Below are 26,462 nucleotides of genomic sequence, written 5' to 3' on the forward strand. Positions count from 1 at the left end.
TTAAATATATTTGGCTAAGATGTATGTAAACTTCAGACTTCAACTGTATAAGACATAAGCTGATATGTTTGAAAGTCCATAAGAATAAACCGCACCATTCAATGCACGCAAATTAAGGGGTTACATATAGTAAATGCAATTCAGTTCCTTATTCTCTAGCGGCTAGTCCATATTTAAGTCTGACGTAGATTTAGTGCTTCTGCTTATAGTGCCTTCAGAAAGTATTCATGCCCCTTGACTAACTCCACATCTTGCTGTTACAGCCTGAATTCAAAATGGATTCAATATTTTTTTCGCCACCACCTACACACGATACCCCATATTGACAAAGTGAAAACATGTTTTACAAATGTTTAGTAATTTATTAGAAATGTCTTATTTACATAAGTATTCACAACCCTGAGTCAATACTTTGTAGAAGCAACTTGACAGGTACCAAAAGTTGCCTGCGGAGGTCTATTGTTCATTGCTATACTGTACTCCCATCGTGTGACCATTAGGTATTATTACATGAATTTATTTATTTCATGTTTTACATAACACAGTGGAATAAAAAGAAGAGGTTTTGCAAAATCCTATGTTGTCATATAAACAGAGGACCTGGTGGTGTGAATTTTCAACAACTACCAAATTGTCCATGTTGAAAGCAGAGGTTTAAAGTGTCGTCACTAGGAGCTGGTCACTAGCTTCCACAGTCATAAACACCGCCTATTTCTACTTTAAATGTTAAACCTAACCTTAACAACACTGCTAACCAAAAAGACAGAATTATTTATTTTTTCATTCATTTTTACAATATTATAGAACGTTTTGACGTCATGGCTGTGAAATCCTGTGGAACCAGGTTTAAAGGGCTTTGACTTTGAGTTTCGTTTCTCCGGAAGCGTGACTGACGCCCACTTGCAAATTGGGTGAGGTGAGGATCATATAATATAATTTCCGCGACCGAAACACGATGTCGTCTGTCGTGTCTCGATATGTAACACAAATTCTGTGTGGAAATCAAGGATGCTTGGACTTCAAGCAGCTTGACCGGATCGTTGGTCAAAAGTTCACTGTTGCAGATGACGTCCTACTTGGAATACTTTGTGACAGAGGAAAATATGCCATCAGTAAAGGCGAAGGAAAGGCCTCGCGTCTCGCTATGAGCCAGGACAGTGTTATTGTTGCAAAGACTTCACTCCGACTCTGTCAAAGCCCTCCTGGCGATTGTCTTCATTGCGAGAACTTACACTTGTGCAGATACTTTGTATGCGGTAACTGCAGGTTCGGGTAGGTGTCATGTTCTGTGAGACTATATAAACATTATGTTTTTTTATCTCATAGTGGAACTGCAGATGTTTCATATCATAGGTAAGGTCAAATTAGTTTTATACTGGATATTCGGTTCTCTCATCAATAGCTATTGAACCAGTCATGCTATGGCTATACAAATGGTATATTCTGTATCGGGTGAATGGAGAACAATCCACTACTTTTATTTTTAACAAAAATGGAATTAAAATCTTGAATAGTTCTTAAAACAAAGTGTGCCGTGACTGAAAATCATGTATTCTGAATCAAGGGAGAGGGAGGATGGAGTTTTCTCCATCTTCCCATGATCCAGGATATATAATTTTCATAGTCACGGCACACTTTATTTAAGAGCTATTGAAGATTGAAATCCAGAAAGAAAAAATCTACATTTCAACAACAAAAAAGGTGTGGATTTTTCTCCATCCCTTGATTCAGAATATATAATTTTCATAGTCACGGCACAATTTGTTTACGTGCTATTGACAGAGAGAACTGAATATCCAATATAAAAACATTTTTACCTAAGTGGTAAACCGAATTTAGTCATGTCTGTTGATAATTCGGGTGTAGAATCTGCTATTGTTACACTTTGACCACAAACACCCCTGTTGTAACTGGCCCTGTGACTCATTTATTTGATATTTCAAGCAATGAGTATCAGATATCATAAGCTTTGATTGGAATAGATATAACAACATCTTTTTGCTGAGGAGCCAACAGCATTTGTTGACCTGACTAATGCTTGAAAGTTAGTCACGTGAATCTTCTGTTGTCTTGGTTTAATTTGCTCATCTTTTGCCAATGTACTTACATTGTTCGCATTTCTCTTTAAACTCAAGGAACAAGTGCAAAAATGCCCACAGTCTAGATTCCCCACACAACACAGCTCTTATAAGGAGTGTGGATCACCATGAGCTGGGGGAGGCAGAGCTGTTTCCACTACTGCTGCAGAATGACCCCTACCTGATGCCTGAGGTGGGTGGCTCCCAAAATGACCTCTACCAATTAGTGGATCTAAAAAGATTGGATAGGTTACTGGGAAGGTTAGCAATAAGGTAATACTGTAAGGTCACCTCCTTACTCTGTAATAGCTGGCATTTCTGCCATACTGTTTATAAAAGGTCAACTGGCCTTTAGAATCAACTTCTCTGCTTTTAAATGGCCTTTATGGCATCGATATGAGTCAAACATGAATTATAGTGTCAAAATTGTGAGTTCATCGCGACTTACTAGAGGGCTGCCATGTGGACATTTTGTTGTCAAGTCTGCATGAGTGCAATGCACGCACATTTCGCTCTGCAAATAGGAGTGAAAATGTGCTTCCATAAAGCTGATGCCAACTTCCATGCATTTCAACAATATTGCCAGATGGCCAGGAATGGATTACATATGACAGTCATTTCTGATGCCTATCAACCGTCAAACCACTGATGTTGGTGAGTATATTAGCTAAGTAAATCGCTGTTATTAGCTAGCTAGTATCTACTTTTGGTTATACATTATTTGATAATGCTAGCGAGCCAGCCTAGCTATGAGATGAAATGGGAATGATACTGTAGCTAGCTAAATACACCAAGCTAGCGTGTAATGTGATGTAGCATGTCAAAGGAAGATGTACATAGCTCATGCTAGCTAGCTACCTTGCTAACAACAGCTAACTGTAGGCCATTGGCATTCAGGGTCAATACAGGGCAGGCACTTGGAGGCTAGCTAATCATAGGATGTCGCCAGCTTGCTTTCAATAATGATTCAACTTGAACTGGCTAGCTAACATGAACTAACTAACGTTAGCTAGCTATCCAACTGATTTCAACTCAGACAAAGGTACAGTATGATAACTAACCTGAATTTGCTAAGTTAGGTAGCTAGCTAGCATTCGGGTGCTTCGTCTGCTAACCGAAAACAACATGCCTGCTCTCATAAACGTTTATCATGTAAAAAATAAATGACGGGTGGTACTTGTCTACTACAAATACAGCCATGGCTCTGACAGCAAATGGCAAAATATATCAGCAAGCATCGTCTCCTCTGAACAGTTGATGTTGAGTTGTCTGTTACTTGAACTCTGAAGCATTTATTTGGGCTGCAATCTGAGGTACAGTTAACTCTAATGAACTTATCCTCTACAGCAGAGGTAACTCTGGGTCTTCTTTTCCTGTGGCGGGCCTCATGAGAACCAGTTTCATCATAGCTTTTGATGGTTTTTGCGACTGCACTTGAAGAAACTTTCAAAGATCCGGATTGACTGACCTTCATGTCTTAAAACGACAGTCCATCATTACTTTATCATTGCTTATTTTAGCTGTTCTTGCTATTATATGGACCTTGTCAATTACCAAATAGGGCTTTCTTCTGCATACCAACCCTACCTTTTCACAACACAATTGATTGGCTCAAATGCATTAAGAAGGAAAGTAATTCCACATATTTACATTGAACTAGGCACACCTGTTAATTGAAATGCATTCCAGGTGACTACCTCATGATCCTGTTTGAGATGATGCAAAGAGGGTGCAAAGCTGTGAAGGGTGGCTACTTTGAAGAATCTCAAATGTAAAAAATATATTCATGTTTAAAACCTTTTTTGTTTGCTACATGATTCCATATTTGTCATTTCATTGTTTTGATGACTTCACTATTATTCTACAATGCAAAAAAATAAAGAGAACCCCCTGGAATGAATAGGTGTGTCCAAACTTTTGACTGGTACTGTACATTACTTCTAAACTAGATTTCTTTTCTCACTATATGTTTGAGTGATGATATTTAATTCACAGGCCACATACAAAACCTGGTGGATTTGTCGTTCAGCAGCATCGTGGTCCTTCCTGGAATTCACTTAAACACCATTGATAATGTAATCAGTTTTGTGTTGTCCTCTTCCACTATGCCAATGGACTACTATAATTCCCCCCCCCCCCCCCCAACAAAAAATCTGCACTGAGCAAATTTGTGCAACTCCCGGTGCGCGTTTACTGTGAACACTGAGGTTGTATCCTCTTCTTCAGTTACAGGTTTAACAGTGGCTAAGTAGTCTACTGTGGCAATTTGATCATAATGTAGACCTACCAGAGTGGCCTACCATCATAAACAATGGAGAAAATGCATCCCATAACATTTTAACATGGAAATAGCTGTCCTATCATTCAATCTACAGTAGCAACCAATGTGTGGTGTTCAATGTAGAGACCTTTGGAAAAACACATGCAGGCTTGACATTAACCTGCTTATCCACTTGTCTTTCAGAGAAGGACATGACTGAAAATGTTGTTTGATGCAAGAAACCACTTTCAAAATAAAGATAATTATTTTTGCCATACCATTTATTACAGAGAATCAGAGAAATCATGCTACGTTCTGCCTGTTGGCTACTTAGCATTCAAAAAGTCTCAAAGTCTCAAAATACAACACTGCCCATTTTTAAGACACAACAAAGCTCTTTACCTGGCTAGCTTTTTAAAGATGGCTAGAAATGCACACATTTTGTGCACTTGTATGAAGCAATCACTCCCCCATTATTGACTAGAAATGAGCTATAACTGGGCTAATAACTCACCTACTAGTTTAGAATATGAAAGAATGTGCACGTGGCTACATGCAGCTCTCGCTTTCGTCTCAAAACAAGCGCATCTACTCACTACTGCTCATGCTGTAGCCTAAACACAGTCCAGTTTAACGTGAATGGCACAGATCCATATATAGCAATGGATATTTACATATAGGCCGACTGTAGCTCTTACTGGTTATGGTGCACCGGTCTGTGCCTGTCAATGCAATAGAATCCTACTCCAATGCACTCTGCCTACAAGAAAATCTCTTTGCATACTATGTTCGTTTTGGTATGTAACATTGAAAGTGATTCGATCACAATTCCCACACTAGAGCGAAACGTAAAACTCTAGAAAGTTGAAGTTCACTCTAGTGCTTCTCTGAGTGGGCTGTTACTACTTCTGCACAGCAGTCAAGGGAAGCTGCTCGCCTGCGCTTGCAGCTTTGAGGGAACATTGCTCCTGGGCCTGAGTGAGTAATGCCAACCAGTCAGTGCCATGCTGGCACGTGTCCCTTGTTAATTAGCCAATCAGAGATCCTAATTCACAGCTATGTTCAACCGTGTGTTTAGTGTTGGCTTCTATGACTGTATGGTGCCTGTCTGTGTGATATAGGAGCTGAAGTCAGGCTCCTTCATGACCAGTATCTATGATGAGTGGCCTGGAGCTGCTCTACTCTGCCATGTCCATCAGGCATTGGCAAACACCTCAGAAGGGACATAAGGTGATTACTAATAAGACAGTACATCACAAGTGTTTAGTAATATCACCTTTTCAATACGTGTCACTCGTCAACTCTTCCTTGTTTTTCTACAGATGGGCAGAATAGATGCTTTTTAAATGGAGTCCTTTGACTGAAAGAAAGGTTGATACTGATGCCTGTATTGGGAGAGACCTTGCAAGACAATTAAACAAGACACATCTATTACTTTCTGTCGTCTTTTGTTATTATTGAATCGAGTTGTACTGTATGTTCTTCAAACATGTCAGGGAAGTCCTGTCTAATACGGAACACCATACATGAAGTTATAATGTTTGCACACTGTTATATCAGCAGAACTACTTTTAAAGTATAATGTGAAGTATGGCTTATTCATGGAACTGTTAGACTTGAAAGTTATCAAAACACTGTTTAGAATGTCTACATACTGTATGATGGTGTGTATACAGTATGGAAAGTATGTGAATAGAGAAGTTCTACAGCAGTAATTATATAAGACGAGTCTTGACTAGAATATGTTAATTGATTATGGATCCCCATCACCTGCTACCAAGGCAGCAACTACTCTTCCTGGGGTCCAGCAACACTAAGGCAGTTACATTACCGTGCAAAAGTTTGGGGTCACTTAGAAATGTCCTTGTTTTCCATGAAAACATACATGAAATGAGTTGCAAAATGAATAGGAAACATAGTCAAGACATTGACGAGGTTATAAATAATGATTTTTAATTGAAATAATAACGGTGTCCTTCAAACTTTGCTTTTGTCAAAGAATCCTCCATTTGCGGCAATTACAGCCTTGTAGACCTTTGGCATTCTAGTTGTCTATTTGTTGAGGTAATCTGAAGATATTTCACCCCATGCTTCCTGAAGCAGCTCCCACAAGTTGGATTGGCTTGATGGGCACTTCTTACGTACCATACAGTCAAGCTGCTCCCACAACAGCTCAATAGGGTTGACATCCAGTGACTGGCCACTCCATTATAGACACAATACCAGCTGACTGCTTCCTCCCTAAATAGGTATTGCATAGTTTGGAGCTGTGCTTTGGGTCATTGTCCTGTTGTAGGAGGAAATTTGCTCCAATTAAGTGCCATCTAACGGGTATGGCATGGCGTTGCAAAATGGAGTGATAGACTTTCTTCTTAAAGATCCATTTTACCCTGTACAAATCTCCCACTTTACCAACACCAAAGCACCCCCAGACCATCACATTGCCTCCACTATGCTTGACAGATGGCGTCAAGCACTCCTCCATCCTCTTCATTTTTTTCTGCATCTCACGAATGTTCTTTGTGATCCAAACACCTCAAACTTAGGTTCGTCTGTCCATAACATTTTTTTCCAATCTCCCTCTGTCCAGTATCTGTGTTCTTTTGCCCAGCTTTTCTTTTTATTGGCCAGTCTGAGATATGGCTTTTTCTTTGCAGCTCTGCATAGAAGGCCAGCATGCCCGAGTTGCCTCTTCGCTGTTGATGTTAAGCCTGGGTACTATTTAATGAAGCTGCCAGTTGAGGACTTGTGAGGTGTATTTTCTCACACTAGACACTCTAATGTACTTGTCCCCTTGCTCAGTTGTGCACCGGGGCCTCCCACTCCTCTTTCTATTCTGGTTAGAGCCAGTTTGCCCTGTTCTGTGAAGGGAGTAGTACACAGCGTTTTATAAGATCTTCAGTTTCTTAGCAATTTCTCGCATGGAATAGCCTTCATTTCTCAGAACAAGAATAGACTGACGAGTTTCATAAGAACCGTATTTGTTTCTGGCCAATTTGAGCCTGTAATCGAACCCACAAATGCTGATGCTCCAGATACTCAACTAGCCTAAAGAAAGACAGTTTTATTGCTTCTTTAATCAGAACAGTTTTCAGCTGTGCTAACAATTCCAAAAGGGTTTTCTAATGATCAGTTAGCGAATCCAAGTTGATCATTTTAAAAGGCTAACACACCGTGCCATTGGAATACAGGAGTGATGGTTGCTGATAATGTGCCTCTGTACGCCTATGTACATATTCCATAAAAAATCCTGTCGTTTCCAGCTACAATAGTCATTTACAACATTAACAATGCCTAGACTGTATTTCTGATCAATTTGATGTTATTTTAATGGAGAAAGGCAAAAAAAATCAAAAACAAAGACATTTCTAAGTGACTCAACTTTTGAACGGTGGTGCATATACTATTAATTACATTACATTTCACAAAGCATTAAGTGTGTGCCATCAGGCCACTACTCTACTACCACATATCTACAACAGAAAATCTGTGTGTGTGTTGTCTCTTCACATTCCCCGCTGTTCCATAAGATTAATTTTCATATTTAAAAAAAAATCTATATATTATTTACTGCTTGCATGAGTTACTTGATGTGGAATAGTACTGTGCGCCTCCCATACTCTGTTCTGACCTCGGACTGTGAACAGACCTGTGGTGGCATGTCTTGTGGGGTATTCATTGGTGTCTGAACTGTGTGCCAGTAGTTTAAACCGACAGCTCGGTGCATTCAACATGTCAATACTTCTCACAATACACGTAGTGATGAAGTCTATCTCTCCTCTACTTTGAGCCAGGAGAGATTAACATGGACAGACCTTAATGTTAGCTCTGTGTACATTTAAGTCCCTCTTTGTGGCACCTGACCACACGACTAGACAGTAGTCCAGGTGCAACAAAACTACAGTATGGTCTGTAAGACCTGCCTTGTTGATAGCGCTGTTAAGAAGGCAGAGCAGCGCTTTATTATGGACGAACCTCTCCGCATCTTGGCTACTGTTGCATCAATATGTTTTGACCATGACAGTATACAAACTAGGGTTACTCAAAGCAGTTTAGTCATCTCAACTTGCTCAATGTCCACATTATTCATTACAAGATTTAGTTGAGGTTTAGTGAACGATTTGTCCCAAAAACAATGCTTTTAGTTTTTGAAATATTTAAGACTAACTTATTTCTTGCCACACATTCTAAAACTGACTGCAGCTCTAAGTGTTGCAGTGATTTAATTTGCTTTGGTAGCTGATGTGTATAGTGTTGAGTCATGAGCATTAGAGGTCGACAGATTATGATTTTTCAACGCAGATTATTGGAGGACCAAAAAAGCAGATTTTACATTTTTATTTTTATTATTATATTTTTTTATGGATTTGTAATAATTGCAATTACAACAATACTGAATGAACACTTATTTTAACTTAATATTATACATCAATAAAATATATCCTCAAGTAAATAATGAAACATGTTCAATTTGTTTTAAATAATGCAAAAACAAAGTGTTGGAGAAGAAAGTAAAAGTGCAATATGTGCTATGTAAGAAAGCTAACGTTTCAGTTCCTTGATCAGAACATGAGAACATATGAAAGCTGGTGGTTCCTTTTAACAGTCTTCAATATTCCCAGGTAAGAAGTTTTAGGTTGTAGTTATTATAGGACTATTTCCCTCTATACCATTTGTATTTAATTAACCGTTGTCTATTGGATGTTCTTATAATCACTTTAGTATTGCCAGTGTAACAGTATAGCTTCTGTCCCTCTCCTTGCTCCTCCCTGGGCTCGAACCAGCAACACTACGACAACAGCCACCACATCGAAGCTGGGTTACCCATGCAGAGCAAGGGAAACAACCACCCCAAGGCTCAGAGCGAGTGAAGTTTGAAACGCTATTAGCGCAGGCTAACTAGCCAGCCATTTCACTTCGGTTACACCAGCCTCATCTCGGGAGTTGATAGGCTTGAAGTCATAAACAGCACAATGCTTGACGCACAACGAAGAGCTGCTGGCAAAACGCACGAAAGTGCTGTTTGAATGAATGTTTACGCGCCTGCTTCTGCCTACCACCGTCAGATACTTAGATACTTGTATGCTCAGTCAGATTATATGCAACGAAGTACACGTGTAGTTAACTATTATGATTGATTGTTTTTTATGAGAAGTTTAATGCTAGCTAGCAACTTACCTTGGCTTACTGCATTTGCGTAACTGGCAGTCTCCTTGTGGAGTGCAACGAGAGAGGCAGGTCATTATTGCGTTGGACTAGTTAACTGTAATGTTGCAAGATTGGATCCCCCGAGCTGACAAGGTTCAGGGGCAGAAAGACTGATTTTCACGAGGCAGTTAACCCACCATTTCTAGGCCTTCTCTGAAAATAAGAATGTGGTCTTAACGGACTTGCCAAGTTAAATAAAGTTTTTTACATTTTTTATCGGCGCCCAAAAATACCGATTTCCAATTGTTATGAATCGGCCATTCTGATTAATCGGTCGACCTCTAATCAGCATACATAGACACACAGGCTTTGCCCAGAGTCAGTGACTGGTCATTATAGCAGGGGATGTAAAGCCGTAACACAAGTTTTTCCAGCAGCAGATTATGATCGATAATGTCAAAAGCTGCACTGAAGTCTAACAAAACCACTCCCACAATCATTTATCAATTTGTCAGCCAATCATCAGCCATTTGTGTAAGTGCTGTACATATTGAATGCATTCTGAAAATTAGGTTGTTAGCATTGTATTTCACAGTAAACAAATTATCTGGTTAAACACAAATTATTTCCAATAGTTTACTAAGGGTGGGGAACAGGCTGATTGGTCGGCTGTTTGAGCCAGTAAAGTGTGCTTTGCTTCCCGCCAGGCCTGAGTGCACACACTTTCCTGTAGGCTTAGATGGAAGAGGTGGCAATATTCTCCACTCATTCGCAGTCATTTTCAATCCATGTTGTCAGACTCAGGTGGCTTGTCATTGTTAGACAATTACTTTATTTTTTCCACACCCTTTACGGAATTCTGAATTACAATGCTTGTCTTTCATAATTTGGTCAGATATGCATGGATGTCTAGGTTCATAATAATAGTGGCATCCGTGACAGAGGGAGAAGCGTCCATCCATGTATACATAAGTCTAGCTAGCTACATTTTCAGATATTACACATTTCGAATTTTGTCAGTTGTTTTCATCTAGCTAGCTAACATTAGCTGGCTGGCTTGCTAGGTAACGTTACGTGTATGATCTGTGTAGTAATATTATTTGGTTCTCGGCGCCATTTGCTTTTTTTAGTTATAGCCTAATGTTAGCTAGCTAACATTGAATCTGGTTGGTTAGCTACCTGCAGATTCATGCAGGGTAGTAATGGCATGAGTTGAGATTATGGTTAATTGTTTAGCTCGCTAGCTACATGTCTTAACAAAAGACTCCAATATGCAAGTATCCATTTCAATAGAATGCTCATGATGTCACTGCAACAGCTGTTGATAGACATAACTGCTAAATTCCAATTCCAGAGTACTCTGGTCTGAGTGTGCCAGAGCTCAAAATAACTGACGAATTAACGTACGCTCAACACCCGTTGAATATGGCGGTGTCAGTAAAAGTTGGCAAAAAGGCATAAATTGTTTCCAACAGCACAGTTGCAGTCACAAACGCTCTAGATAACATAACAGCCTAACTAGCTCTGCTGGGGCGAGTGAAATGGTCAGTGCGCTATTCTCTCATTTGTGTCTGGAATTAGCTAGCCAACGTTAGCCAGTTAGCTTGGGTGCTTGACTACTGTTAGAACAGAATGTTCGGATCAACCCTTTACAGAGATGGGTGGGGCTAAAGCTTAAGAGTGTGAATGTGCTGAATAGGTGTTGACAAAGAAGAGCTCTCCAGTAGGTGTAACAAAACATTTAGTCAAAGGCCATTTTCTCAAAAGTGAAGTTTATCAACTCTCAAAGACCGAATTACTTTCACATTGTTCCTCAACTGTAGTGTGTGACCCAATGTAAAAAAAAATAAACACAATTTCAAATGTTTCTACATAAGACAGAATCGAGCCGGTCGGTCACATGTTGTTCCGGTGCCGACAGAGATGGCTGCCTAGCTTCGCATTCCTAGGAAACTATGCAGTTTTTTATGTGTTATTTCTTACATTGGTACCCCAGGTCATCATAGGTTTCATTACATACAGTCGAGAAGAACTACTGAATATAAGAGCAGTGTCAACTCACCACCAGTACGACCAAGAATGTCTTTCGCGAAGCGGATCCTGTGTTCTGCCTTTCATCCAGGACAAGAGAATGGATCCCAGCCGGCGACCCAAAAAAACGACTTCGTAAAAGAGGGAAACGAAGCGGTCTTCTGGTCAGACTCCGGAGACGGGCACATCGTGCACCAATCCCTAGCATACTTCTCGCCAATGTCCAGTCTCTCGACAACAAGGTTGATGAAATCTGAGCAAGGGTAGTATTCCAGAGGGACATCAGAGACTGTAACGTTCTTTGCTTCACGGAAACATGGCTCACTGGAGAGATGCTATCGGAGTCGGTGCAGCCAGCTGGTTTCTCCACGCATGCTTCAAGGTTAACGAGACGTGGTGTGGTCACATAATATATGCTATTTAGCAGACGCTTTTATCCAAAGCGACTTACAGACAAGTGTGCACAAGTGTGCATACAAGTGTGCATACATTCTATGTATGGGTGGTCCCGGGGATCGAACCCACTACCCTGGCGTTACAAGCGCCATGCTCTACCAACTGAGCCAAGACATCAACATACAGGAACTCAAGTCCTTCTGTTCACCTGATTTAGAGTTCCTCACAATCAAATGTCGGCCGCATTATCTACCAAGGGAATTCTCTTCGATTATAATCATAGCCGTATATATTACCCCCCCCCCCAAGCAGACACATCGATGGCTCTGAACAAACTTTATTTGACTCTTTGCAAACTGGAATCCATATATCCTGAGGCTGCATTCATTGTAGCTTGGGATTTTAACAAGGCTAATTTGAAAACAAGACTCCCTAAATTGTATCAGCATATCGATTGCGCAACCAGGGCTGGAAAAACCTTGCATCATTGCTATTCTAACTTCCCCGCTCTCCCTTCGGAAAAGCAGACCACGACTCCATTTTGTTGCTCCCTGTGTACAGACAGAAACTAAAACAAGAAGCTCCCGCGCTGAGGTCTGTTCAACGCTAGTCCGACCAATCTGATTCCACACTCCAAGACTGCTTCCATCACATGGACTGGGATATGTTTCGTATTGCGTCAAACAACAACATTGACGAATACGCTGATTCGGTGTGCGAGTTCATTAGAACGTGCGTTGAAGATGTCGGTCCCATAGCAACGATTAAAACATTCCCAAACCAGAAACTGTGGATTGCTGGCAGCATTCGCATGAAACTGAAAGTGCGAACCACTGCACTGCACGAACCACCACTCTCCTTCACTGCAGCCGACGTGAGGAAAACATTTAAACTTGTTAACCCTCGCAAGGCTGCAGGCCCAGACGGCATCCCCAGCCGCGCCCTCAGAGCATGCGCAGACCAGCTGGCTGGTGTGTTTACGGACATATTCAATCAATCCCTATCCCAGTCTGCTGTTCCCCCATGCTTCAAGAGGGCCACCATTGTTCCTGTTCCCAAGAAAGCTAAGGTAACTTGAGCTAAACGACTACCGCCCCGTAGCACTCACTTCCGTCATCATGAAGTGCTTTGAGAGACTAGTCAAGGACCATATCACCTCCACCCTATCTGACACCCTAGACCCACTCCAATTTGCTTACCACCCAAATAGGTCCACAGACGATGCAATCTCAACCACACTGCACACTGCCCTAATACATCTGGACAAGAGGAATACCTATGTGAGAATGCTGTTCATCGACTACAGCTCGGCATTCAAGACCATAGTACCCTCCAAGCTCGTCATCAAGCTCGACACCCTGGGTCCCCGCCCTGTGCAACTGGGTACTGGACTTCCTGACGGGCCGCCCCCAGGTGGTGAGGGTAGGCAACAACATCTCCACCCCGCTGATCCTCAACACTGGGGCCCCACAAGGGTGCGTTCTGAGCCCTCTCCTGTACTCCCTGTTCACCCACGACTGCGTGGCCACGCACGCCTCCAACTCAATCATCAAGTTTGCGGACGACACAACAGTGGTAGGCTTGATTACCAACAACGACGAGACAGCCTACAGGGAGGAGTTGAGGGCCCTCGGAGTGTGGTGTCAGGAAAATAACCTCACACTCAACGTCAACAAAACTAAGGAGATGATTGTAGACTTCAGGAAACAGCAGAGGGAACACCCCCCCCTATCCACATTGATAGAACAGTAGTGGAGAGGGTAGTAAGTTTTAAGTTCCTCGGCGTACACATCACAGACAAACTGAATTGGTCCACCCACACAGACCGCATCATGAAGAAGGCGCAGCAGCCTGGCCTGTCACCAAAAGCACTCACAAACTTCTACAGATGCACAATCGAGAGCATCCTGGTGGGCTGTATCACCGCCTGGTACGGCAACTGCTCCGCCCACAACCGTAAGGCTCTCCAGAGGGTAGTGAGGTCTGCACAACGCATCACCGGGGGCAAACTACCTGCCCTCCAGGATACCTACACCACCCGATGTCGCAGGAAGGCCATCAAGGACAACAACCACCCGAGCCACTGCCTGTTCACCCCGCTATCATCCAGAAGGCGAGGTCAGTACAGCTGCATCAAAGCTGGGAAGAGAGACTGAAAAACAGCTTCTATCTCAAGGCCATCAGACTGTTAAACAGCCACCACGAACATTGAGGGGCTGCTGCCAACACACTGACTTCAATCCAGCCACTTTAATAATGGGAATTGATGGGAAATTATGTAAAATATATCACTAGCCACTTTAAACAATGCTACCTAATATAATGTTTACATACCCTACATCATTCATCTCATATGTATACGTATATACTGTACTCTATCATCTACTGCATCTTTATGTAATACATGTATCACTAGCCACTTTAACTATGCCACTTTGTTTACATACTCATCTCATATGTATATACTGCACTCAATACCATCTACTGTATCTTGCCTATACCGTTCTGTACCATCACTCACTCATATCTTTATGTACATATTCTTTATCCCCTTACACTTGTGTCTATAAGGTAGTAGTTTTGGAATTGTTAGCTAGATTACTTGTTGGTTATTACTGCATTGTCGGAACTAGAAGCACAAGCATTTCGCTACACTCGCATTAACATCTGCTAACCATGTGTATGTGATAAATTCGATTTTGATTTGATTCATGCCTACATTTGCTAATCTTGCCTATTCTTTTTTTTAAGTAGTTGGCAATATCAGTGGGCTTTGTTGAATGAGACATCTGATTCAATGAATGATGGAGTTTTTTTGTGTACAATTTTATTTGAAGGCTTTACTATTATTCATGATATAATTGTACTTTATTTCATAGTAAAATTTATTTGTCTTTTTTTGTTCAGTGTAGTCACATGATTTCTCAATTTACAGTACTTTGCCAATCGGCTGTACAGCCAGACCTTTTCTTTTATTTATTTATATATTTATTTAATTCTTTTTTTAAACGCCATCACATTAGTCATCTAACAGCTTCCCATCCAGGGCGATGCAGCCAAACTTATTTTCCATTCCTTTTGCCTCAGTTTTAACATTGCCTTTCTTAATGGGTGCATGCTTATTAGTAACTGTAATAAGCATTTTCATAAATGTGTCAAGTACAGTGTCTGGTTGCTTCTCATTACACACCACAGACTAGAAAATATTATTTTAATCTTCAACAAACTGTAGGAATCATTACAATACTTGTATTGTATGACCTCCTTATACACTATTAGGCCCAACCTTTGGAACTTTGGTTTTCCTAGATTTTAAGATAAACATTTTTTTTAAATCGTTACCTTTATTTAATTAGGCAGGTCAGTTAACAAATTCGTATTTACAATGATGGCCTACACCGGCCAAACCCAGGAGATGCTGGGCCAATTGTGCGATTGGGAGGAGCCCGTTTTCTGTGATACAGCCTGTGATACAGCCTGGAATCGAACCAGGGTCTGTAGAGACGCCTCAAGCACTGAGATGCAGTGTCTGACTTGAGATGCAGTGTCTGATTTGAAGAATATAATGCTGCTCCCTGACCTGGCCCAAATCCCCATCATTCACATGAAGAAAAGATGGAGATACAGGGGGCGCAGATGACTTGTGAGGATTTGTTGGCGAGTGGGTAACCCACCTCTACCATCTGTGCTATTGCCAAAAGTGGAATCACTGGAGAATAAGCTGGATAAGCGCCGTTCGAGACTATCCTACCAACGGGACATTAAAAAACGGTAATATCTTATGTTTCACTGAGTCGTGGCTGAACAATAACACAGATAATATACAGTTGACTGGATTTTCCGTGCATCGGCAGGATCGATCACCCTCATCCGGTAAGACGAGGGGTGGTGGTGTGTGTCTATTTGTCAATAACAGCTGGTGTGCATGTATAATATTAAGGAAGTCTCTAGATGTTGCTTGCCTGAGGTAAAGTACCTCATGATAAACTATATACCACACTATCTACCAATAAAGTTTTCATCTATATTTTTCGTAGCCATCTATTTACCACCACAAACCGATGCTGGCACTAAGACTGCACTCAACGAGCTGTATTAGGCCATAAGCAAACAAGAAAATGCTCATCCAGAAGTGTGCTCCTAGTGGCCGGGGAATTTAATGCAGGCAGACTTAAATCAGTTTCACCTCATTTCTACCAGCATGTCACATGTCCAACCAGAGGGAGGAAAAAACTCTAGACCACCTTCACTTCACACACTTAGACGCACGCGGACAAAGTTGACCCTTGCCCCTCATTTGGCAAATCTGGCCATAATTATATCCTCCTAATTCCTGCTTACACTAAATTTAAACAAATATTATAATAACAACAACAATTATAAAAAAGTTACAATAAATAACAATGAGGCTATATACAGGGAGTACCGGTACAGGTCAATGTACAGGGGTACAGGTTAGTCAAGGTTATTTGTACATGTAGGTAGGGGTAAAGTGACTATGCATAGATATAACTGTGAGTAGCAGCAGTATAAAAACCAAAAGGGGGAGGTTATCAATGAAATAGTCCAGGTGACCATTTGATTAATTGTTCAGCAGTCTTATGGCTTGGGGGTAGAAGCTGTTAAGGAGCCTTTTGGACCTAGACTTGGCGCTCCGGTACTGCTTGCCGTGCAGTAGCAGATAGAACATTCCAGGACTTTTGTGACTGGAGTCTTTGACAATTTTATGGGCCTTCCTCTGACACCGCCTAGTATACAATTTAGGTCCTGGATGGCAGGAAGCTTGGCCCCAGTGATGTACTGGGCCGTACGCAATACCCTCTGTACCGCCTTATGGTCAGATGCCGAGCAGTTGCCATACCAGGCGGTGATGCATAAGAGCGTCTGCTAAATGACTTAAATGTAAATGTAATGTAAATGATGCAGGATGCTCTCGATGGTGCAGCTGTATAACTTTTTGAGGATCTTCACTTTACAAATGGAGTATGTCATTGAGATCATGCGCCAGTGGAATGGAGCATAGCACTCCATATGCAGTGAAGAGGCCTCCATCATGTAGCCTACCAGTGGAATGGAGCATAGCACTCCATATGCAGTGAAGAGGCCTACATCATGTAGCCTACCAATGGAATGTTTTTGTAGGACATTAAATGTAATGTTACGTCACTTGCATTGCTATTTAGCAGCAATATCATATTTAGAGTTGGCGATCTAGCTAATGTTTTTTGAGGTCCCACTTCCTCAGGTGGTAAATGATGTAGAATAATTGGCCAATATGCACAAATGAATATGCAGGCAATTTAATTTCAAAAAGTATATCAGATTATTCTTGATCCTATTTAACATGTTGCACATCACATATCCACCATGCATTCCCTGAACATGTTAGATGAAATAACTAACGTCTTCTATGTCTTACTTGGCCCTGGAAAAAGTCAGTCTAGAGCCCTACCGCTTAAGTACCTTGCTTCGAGGTATAGCCATCTGATACCTGATTCACTGAATGAGGGAATTATTTCTAAGATTTTTTGCTTGTTGTAGGCTAGTGTTCTAATGTTATAGCGCATTTACCTTCAGGAGAGCCACCGGGTGTCGACTTGTTGTTCCAGCCCCACTCTAGCATGCCGTGTTCTACAAATCAACTGCTCAACAGGACCTTTTAAAGCAGGGCTGGATCAAAATCCTGCACAGACTGAGAGCTGACCACGGGTTTTATACAGTAACGGTGCTGTAATATTTGACTTTAAGGCATTTGATCAGTGGTATTGGTATGTTATTGAGTATCAGTATAGCTGGTATTGGTATTGAAGCCAACATTCTGAACACTTAGAAATTGGGATCTAGCTAATGATTAGCCCATTGCGGTAGCCTAAACAAATACAGATGGGCAACTCCATGTTTCAACCATTTTATAGCCTAACCGCTATGCTACTACTGTACATCGGTTAGGCTACAGGAGAATGCTCATTGATAAAAAAAGGCCACCTCCATAATAATATGAGCCATGTAGGCTATAGCCTTTGGTGAAAGAGCTAGCCCTAAAAATGCTACTTTTTGCCAACATGGGCTAATTTCTGGAGGGGAATATTCGCAGTTATGTGGTGTGCACAGACCTCAGAATTTGTATTATATTGCATTCCAAGTGGCATTAAAAAGGTCTTCTGTCAAGGGCCTCTCAGGTGGCGCAGTGGTCTAAGGCTAGCTGTGCCACCAGAGATTCTGGGTTTGAGTCCAGGCTCTGTTGCAGCAGGCCGCGACCGGGAGACCCATGGGGCGGCATACAATTGGCCCAGCGTTGTCCGGGTTAGGGAGGGTTTGGCCAGCAGGGATATCCTGGGCGCAGTGCACGCTGACCAGGTCGCCAGGTGTACGGTGTTTCCTCCGACACATTGGTGCGGCTGGCTCCTGGGTTGGATGTGCATTGTGTCAAGAAGCAGTGCAGCTTGGTTGGGTTGTGTTTCGGAGGATGCATGGCTCTCGACCTTCGCCTCTCCAGAGTCCGTATGGGAGTTGCAGCGATGAGACAAGACTAACTACTACCAATTGGATACCATGAAATTGGGGAGAAAAAAGGGGTAAAAAATAAATAAATGCAGATACATGTGTAAACTATAGGCGGATCTGCTTCTACTTATGTATTCTCTGTAAATATTTCAATGAAGGGTTTTGCATCGTACTGGCCGCCTAATTGTTTCCTATCTTGGATTGCTTTCCATTTTAAGGGTATACCTGCCATGTCGTTACACATATCAAACGTATTTCAGGGCTAGACATGTATTTAACCATGATTTAACCATGTGTATGTGACAAATAAAATTTGATTTGACCAATCGGTTGACTGGGTGACTGGCTTTTGCAAGTTTCACATTCACAGTTAGTCCTGTTTTTCAACTTCAATAGATATGCATGCATTCATGTAGGCCTACTTGTATGAGGAAAACGAGTATGCCTTGCCAAATGTGATTTGCATGTAGTCTACAGTAGTATCTGGATGTTTTACCATCTCCTTTCAACTCTTTCCAGATCTGCTCCCATTACAACAAGGGTGTTGGTGAGCATGGCTCCTGCAAGTTTAAAACCAGTTGCACCAGCCTCCACCTCTGCCTGCACTTCCTCCAGGGAGACTGTAAGTTTGGTGCTGGATGTAAGCGGGCCCACACATTTGATGCCACCACCATGAAGATCCTAAATGGCAGAGGATTCAGCCAAGAGAACATCAGCATCCTCGACAAGATCTACAATAACAAATTCATCATCATCGGTCAGAGTCACGAAGAAAAGCCATCTGGTAAGGAAATGACAAGGTAGAATCAATGGAAATATCATTGTAATGTAGTAACTGTGTTTGTCCTGTGTCTAGTTGTAGGACCCTCCCCTGCTCCAGCCATAGAGCCAGTTGGGAAAGAGCGTTCTCGTAAGCCTTCGTCCCACTCCATCAGTGAGACCGACAGGAATGAAATCTGCCTCTTCTTCATCCGCAGACACTGCAGCTTCAAAGGTAACATGAACTAAACCTACTTTATCAACATTTTAGTTTACAGTACTGTGTTTGAAGTGTTTACATGTGTTTCTGTGGCTGTGTGTTCTGTCAGAGAAGTGTGTCCGTATCCACTACCACCTGCCTTACAAATGGCAGATCTTAGAGAGAGATGGAGTGACTTGGAGAGACCTGCCCAATGTGGAGGAGATTGAAAAGGCCTACTGTATCCCAGGAAAAGATACAAGGTACAGTTGTCATCATATCAGATGGTATTTTTTTAAACATTTTTTAAATACAGACAAAATCCTATTTAAGGTACTACACTGGACTAGTGACGTGCTCAATATGGAAGTTGTGCGATGAAGCGGATGCTAAGATACCGGATTGTTTCGCTAGCACAGATTGGAATATGTTCTGGGATTCATCCGATGGCATTGAGGAGTTCACCACGTCAGTCACCAGCTTCATTAATAAGTGCATCGACGATGTCACCCCACAGTGCCATACCTACATATACCAACCAGAAGCTGTGGATTAAAGGAAACCTCCTTACTGAGCTAAAGGCTAGAGCTGCCGCCGCCTTGGAGTGGGACACTAATCCGGATGCTTATAAGAAATTCCGCTACACCCTCAGACGAACCATCAAACAAGCAGTGTCAATACAAGACTAAGATATAATCCTACTACACCGGTTCTGACGCTCGTGTCGGATGTGGTAGGGCTTGTAAACTATCACGGATTGAAAGGGAAACCCAGCCGTAAGCTGCCCAGTGACGCAAGCCTACCAGACAAGCGAAATGCTTGCTTTGAGGCTAGCATCATTGAACCATGCATGAGAGCTTCAGCTGTTCCGGACAACTGTGCGATCATGTTCTCTGTAGCCAAGACCTTTTAAACAGGTTAACACTCACAGACGGATTACCAAGACATGTAGTTGGAGCATACACTGACCAGCTGGCATATGTCTTCACTGATATTTTCATCCTCTCCCAGACCCAGTCTGTAATACATACATGTTTCAAGCAGCCCACCATAGTCCTTGTGCCCAAGAACACCAACATAACCTGTCGCAATGAACTCATCTGTAGCAATGAAATGTTTTGAAAGGCTGGTCATGGCTCACATCAACACCATCAATCCAAACACACTGGACCCACTCCAACAGAACCACAGATGACGCAATCTCTATTGGACTCCACACTGCCCTTTACCACATGGACAAAAGGAACACCTACGTGAGAAAGCTGTTCATTGACTATAGCTCGGCATTCAACACTATAGTGCCATCCAAGCTCATCAGTAAGGTAAGGACCCTGCGACTGAACTCCTCCCTCCAACACCATCATTATGTTTGCCGATGACACGACGGTGGTAGGCATGATCACTGACAATGATGAGACAACCTATAGGGAGGAGGTCAGAGACACTGCCAGGACAACTAGCTCTCCCTCAACGTCAGCAAGAAAAAGGAGCTGATCGTAGACTACAGGAAAATTGGGTCGAGCACAACCCCTTTCACAACGGTAGGGCTGTAGTGGAGCGGGTCGAGAGCTTCAAGTTCCGCAGTGTCCACATCACTAAGGACCTATCATGGTCCAAACACATCAACACAGTCGTGAATAGGGCACAACGATGCCTCTTCCCACTTAGGAGGCTGAAGAGATCAGCATGGGCCCCTCAAATCCTTAAAGTTCTACAACTACACCATTGAGAGAATCTTGACTTGCTACATCACCCACCGCCTGGTATGGCAACTGCCTGGCATCTGATCATAAGGCGTTATAGAGGGTAGTTCGTATGGTCCAGTACATCACTGGGGCCGAGCTCCATGACATCCAGGACCTTTATACCAGGCGGTGTCAGAGAAAGGGCCCTAAAAATCATCAGACTCTAGCCACCCAAGTCATAGACTGTTCTCTCTGCTACCGTACGGCAACCGGCGCAAAGTCTGGGACCAAAAGGTTACTTAACAGCTTCTACCCCCAAGCCGTAAGACTGCTGAACAGCTTCTACCCCCAAGCCGTAAGACTGCTGAACAGCTTCTACCCCCAAGCCGTAAGACTGCTGAACAGCTTCTACCCCCAAGCCGTAAGACTGCTGAACAGCTTCTACCCCCAAGCCGTAAGACTGCTGAACAATTAATTAAATGGCTACCTGGACTATTATCATTGAGCCCCTTTTTATTTGCACTGATTCTCTTGCACTGGCTCTATGCACACTCACTGGACTCTACCCACACACTCACACATACTACACTGACACTCCCAACACACACACTACATATGCTTACACACACACACACAAAACATACACACACACACACGCATATTGACACCACAAACAGACACTTACACACACTTTTTAACTCTTCACATACGCTGCTGCGACTAGTCACTTTACCCCTACCTACATGTACATATGACCTTTTTGTCTTTTTATCTCTGCATTGTTGGGAAAGGGTTCGTAAGTAAGTGTTTGCCGTTAAATTCTACACCTGATGTGTTCGCATGTGACAACATGTTGTTTTTCTTTGACTGTTGGAGTACAGCATTCTCTCTCTGTTGCCCCTAGTGGAGGCGTCCAGCCAGTGAACTTCCTCACCATGACATGTGGAAGGTCTCCAGTGCGTCGTCTGTCCACTGTGTCGTCCGTCACCAAACCTCCTCACTTCATCCTTACCACAGAATGGCTGTGGTACTGGTCGGGTGAGCTGGGACAGTGGATAGAGTATGGCCATGAGGTCGGTTCAATTAATACTTCTAGTTCCTGTCCTTCAGAGAACAACACATTTATATTAACATGTTATGTGGTACTTTAGTAACTTCATTATAACTGGTGGAAGGTCGCCCAGTGGTTCGAGAAGCGGGGTGTGAATCCCAGCTCAGACAGGAAAATCTGGTGCGGAATGAGCCTGCAACCGGAGGGTTGTTAGTACTATCCTAGAAACCATCACCTGCCGTTGTGCCCTTGCAAGGCACGTGACCACCTATAATTGCTCCTTTGGCACTGCACTCCGGCTGACCCATTTGCTTCCAGCCCTTCGGGGATGGTGTGGGTGTGGGTGTGGGTGTGGGTGTGGGTGTGGGTGTGTCTCTGCGGGTTGGGTTGTGCATAAAGTAAAGTTTCAGTTCTGTTAATTTAATGGACAATGGAGTTGAGCAATGCTGTTACTATAGTAACCAGTGTTACTACACAGGAATAAGTGCAAGTTGTACCGTTTTAATGTGTTAGGGAATGTTTTCATTGTGGGTTTATATGAGCTTTGTTCGTATTCTATGTAGATGTATGATGATAAGGGGAAAGTGGCCTCTGTCACCTCCAAGACCCTGGAGAATGTATACCAAGCTGACTCGGACAGCGAGATTCCATTTGGATCTGGCCATAACCAGTACATTCTCTATTTCAAAGGTACCGTAAACAGTTTGGGACAACTACGTAGCCTTTCAGCAGCTATTTGCCATTATTACAAAATATAATTTGTTTTCAATAACTTACCTGGTTAAATGTTTGTCAGTAAACAACCCCGTAAACTGTGTTTTGTCATACTAGATGCATTTTGATAGATTCTCTATTTCAGAGATGTATCAGCAGAATGTTAGATTCAAAACCAAAAGAGAGGTTCGTAGGAGACCCTGCTTTCTCTCTGGACAGGATGTGGAGGCCAAACTGAAGAGGTACAGTACGCCTATTATGACTGTCCTTCATGACTCTACTGTAGGCCTATGTAATGTTAATGTCCTCCCACACCTTAACTCATGTTCCTCATCTGGGCCTGTTATAGCTCTTTGTTTAGAGCGAAGTCCTTCATTGCGATTTAGTATTTAATGTTTTCCTTCAAAACATCATCAGGATATTTACTGACCGTAATACTACTAAAGATTGTACAAGTGTGAGGGAATCTCTGTTGTCTGAAGAGAGAGCCTTGAACTGTACATATTGTCTCATAAAATCATGAGTTCCTGTAGGTGCTGGGTAGAGGTATTTGGGGGAGACGGTCATGACTCCCTCCTCAGACCTTTTGGCAGAACCCCCAGGATATGTTCTATAAGTTAAGATAGGAGACTGTGCCAGACACATGCAGGAACCAACCTATGAACCATGCCTATGTAGCTTGTCTGTGTAAGCAGTATATAAGAGAACTAACGGGACTAACGCCCCATAGAAGCTCACTGCAGACCCGTACTTTATGCATCCAAGTTTGACTGTGGCCTCTCCAGCTTGCTGTTAATAAAGAATGATTAATTTAAGATTGACTTCTGGTGTCCCTGGTGGTCATTTCCACAACGTAAGTTTACTAGTTTGTTATCTAAAATGTTATCTCTTTCAAAAGGGGCAGTGATTTTGAAGTGGAAATGTTGTAGTTAGGGTTTGTAGAGGAAGCCCTGATGGATATATCTCTGAATCAATCAAAACAGAAAGCTTCCTTTTTTGACCTTCCTGTGTTTCTGTCTCCATGGTAGTGGATCTCCAGAGAGCACCAGCTCTTCTACTGTGTCTGTCCCTCCACACTGGGACAAGGAAGCCCTGCCTGACTTCACATACAAGGTACTCCCAGTATGCTGATACGGTTACACACACACACACACACACACACACACACACACAATCACAATCCAAATGATTCATCTGTTTCCTTCAGCTGGTTCCAGTCTTAGGCCTGATGACAGAGTACCAAATGGTGCAGAGTCTGTTCAAACGTACCATGTCCACCAGCACCATCCACAAAATCAACAGGATCCAGAACCCCTCACTCTGGAGGGTCTTCCAGTGGTATGTACACTACACTATGTTAGTGTAGTAGTGAGACAGTTGTACATTAGTTGTAGCTGTCTCAGTATGGCACACTGAGGCCATCTCCATCTTTCTAAGACCTGAAATTCTACCACCCCTTGTGGTTTAGTTGTTTTAGTTTTTGGTTTAGTGGTAAAGACAGTAACATTGGAGTGCAGAGGGAACATTTAGGTTTTAAACTGTCCACTTATAGGAGTGCCTCATGGATGTGTTGGTTGATGTGTTTGTGGCCAGGCAGAAGGAACAGATGAAGGTGAAGAATGGAGGGAAACTTGTGGATGAGAGACACTTGTTCCACGGCACAGAACTGCCTATCTTAGATGCCATCTGTGAACAGAACTTTGACTGGAGGGTCTGTGGCATCCATGGATCACATTACGGCAAAGGTGAATGTTTATACAGCTATATCAATGACTAATATCCACTGCTTTTGAGAACGTTTTTAAGCATGTTTTCGTTTTACTCTGACATGTTTACGATTATTTTCCAGGAAGCTATTTTGCCAGAGATGCCTCGTACTCTAATAGATTCTCCAAGTCTTCGGCCTCTGGCAAGAAGATCATGTTTGTGGCTCTGGTGCTGGTCGGGGAGTTCACTAAGGGAAACAGGGACTACCTTCGCCCCCCTCAGAAAGGCACCAGCAAGAGGTTCTACGACAGCTGTGTCGACTCCGAAAGCAACCCGGCCATTTTTGTTGTGTTTGAGAAACAGCAGATTTACCCAGAATTCATCATTGAGTACTCCTAGAATCCTCAGTAGAGCATAGCATCATGTTTTTATGAAAATTAGTAATTCTGTGGTCATCAAGTATGTTTTTAGACACGTTGCAAATGCATCCATTATTGTGGTGGGAGAAAATTATTTGAAAATCATTCTTCAGAATATAAAAACAGTTTAGGGGTTTCTTTTACTGGGTTCAAAACTACTGTTTTGGTGACTTATACCAAGGTCAAAGGATTTAGTACCAATGAATGTGTAAAGGCCCTATGTAACCAGATGTGTACGATTTTTATTATGATGACTTGGGTTTTTTTTTCTCAGGTAGATGAAACATCAATCTTATTCCTGTAATACGAAAGTACAATATGTGGTGTACACAAAACATAACTTTTTATTTTATTTTTTATAAAGTAGTTGAGTAATTTCTTCAAAGTGTAAAATATATAAATTTCTTGTCAGTAAAACAAAAAAGCATTATTTTTTTTATTTTACATTTACATTTAAGTCATTTAGCAGACGCTCTTATCCAGAGCGACTTAATCACATGGCATTACTTACTATAGCATACTGTTAACTGTATAACTTCCAAAGTTATACAGTGTGCACATACTGGAATAAAACTTTATTAATGAGGTGTCCCATTTCAACATGTATTTCACCATTGCATGTCATTTTCCCTTTCAATCATAAAAATATTTTCTGGAATTATACTGGTTACACATTCTTTTCCTGATTTTTGTTTTGTTTCTATTGATCACATCTCATATGCAACATGAAATAGCAGAGCAACACTCCAAATCAACAGAAGTTACACCATCCCATGAGTAAGAAAGGTATACAGTCAAGCTTAAAATATCATACACAGTGATGTCCAAGCTTTTCAACTGGAGGGGCCATGGAAACCGGTAGGTGCAGATATTAACATGGAAACCGGTAGGTGCAGATATTAACATGGAAACCGGTAGGTGCAGATATTAACATCATGGAAACCGGTAGGTGCAGATATTAACATCATGGAAACCGGTAGGTGCAGATATTAACATGGATACAGGTAGGTACAGATATTAACATCATGGAAACCGGTAGGTGCAGATATTAACATGGATACAGGTAGGTGCAGATATTAACATGGTAACAGGTAGGTGCAGATATTAACATCATGGAAACCGGTAGGTGCAGATATTAACATGGAAACCGGTAGGTGCAGATATTAACATGGATACAGGTAGGTGCAGATATTAACATGGAAACAGGTAGGTGCAGATATTAACATCATGGAAACCGGTAGGTGCAGATATTAACATCATGGAAACCGGTAGGTGCAGATATTAACATCATGGAAACCGGTAGGTGCAGATATTAACATGGAAACAGGTAGGTGCAGATATTAACATCATGGAAACATGGAAAACATGGAAACGGTAGGTGCAGATATTAACATTAACATCATGGTAGGTGCAGATATTAACATCATGGAAACCGGTAGGTGCAGATATTAACATCATAGGTGCAGATATTAACATGGAAACCGGTTATTAACATGGAAACCGGTAGGTGC

General features: G+C 42.1%; 1 protein-coding gene across 1 annotated transcript; it reads left to right on the plus strand.

Moving 5' to 3' along the window:
- The first annotated feature begins 879 nt into the window (after positions 1 to 879).
- parp12a (poly (ADP-ribose) polymerase family, member 12a) lies at positions 880 to 25,612 on the plus strand. The gene is made up of 12 exons (XM_046310494.1): positions 880 to 1,272; positions 2,136 to 2,271; positions 18,937 to 19,201; positions 19,274 to 19,411; positions 19,506 to 19,638; positions 21,965 to 22,133; positions 22,675 to 22,801; positions 22,971 to 23,067; positions 23,854 to 23,938; positions 24,033 to 24,163; positions 24,419 to 24,570; positions 24,675 to 25,612. The coding sequence occupies exons 1-12, from the start codon at positions 956 to 958 to the stop codon at positions 24,929 to 24,931; spliced, it is 2,007 nt and encodes a 668-aa protein (XP_046166450.1). The 5' UTR covers positions 880 to 955; the 3' UTR covers positions 24,932 to 25,612.
- The last annotated feature ends 850 nt before the right edge of the window (positions 25,613 to 26,462 follow it).

Source organism: Oncorhynchus gorbuscha, linkage group LG02 (assembly GCF_021184085.1).
Source record: "Oncorhynchus gorbuscha isolate QuinsamMale2020 ecotype Even-year linkage group LG02, OgorEven_v1.0, whole genome shotgun sequence".
Lineage (NCBI taxonomy): Eukaryota > Metazoa > Chordata > Actinopteri > Salmoniformes > Salmonidae > Oncorhynchus > Oncorhynchus gorbuscha.

Bases quoted from the DNA above. Each gene is read 5' to 3' on its own strand.
- parp12a (XM_046310494.1), top strand. From the start codon at position 956: ATGTCGTCTGTCGTGTCTCGATATGTAACACAAATTCTGTGTGGAAAT. The intron at 2,272-18,936 runs GTGGGTGGCTCC...AACTCTTTCCAG, and splicing joins ACCCCTACCTGATGCCTGAG to ATCTGCTCCCATTACAACAA. The intron at 22,134-22,674 runs GTCGGTTCAATT...TATTCTATGTAG, and splicing joins GGATAGAGTATGGCCATGAG to ATGTATGATGATAAGGGGAA.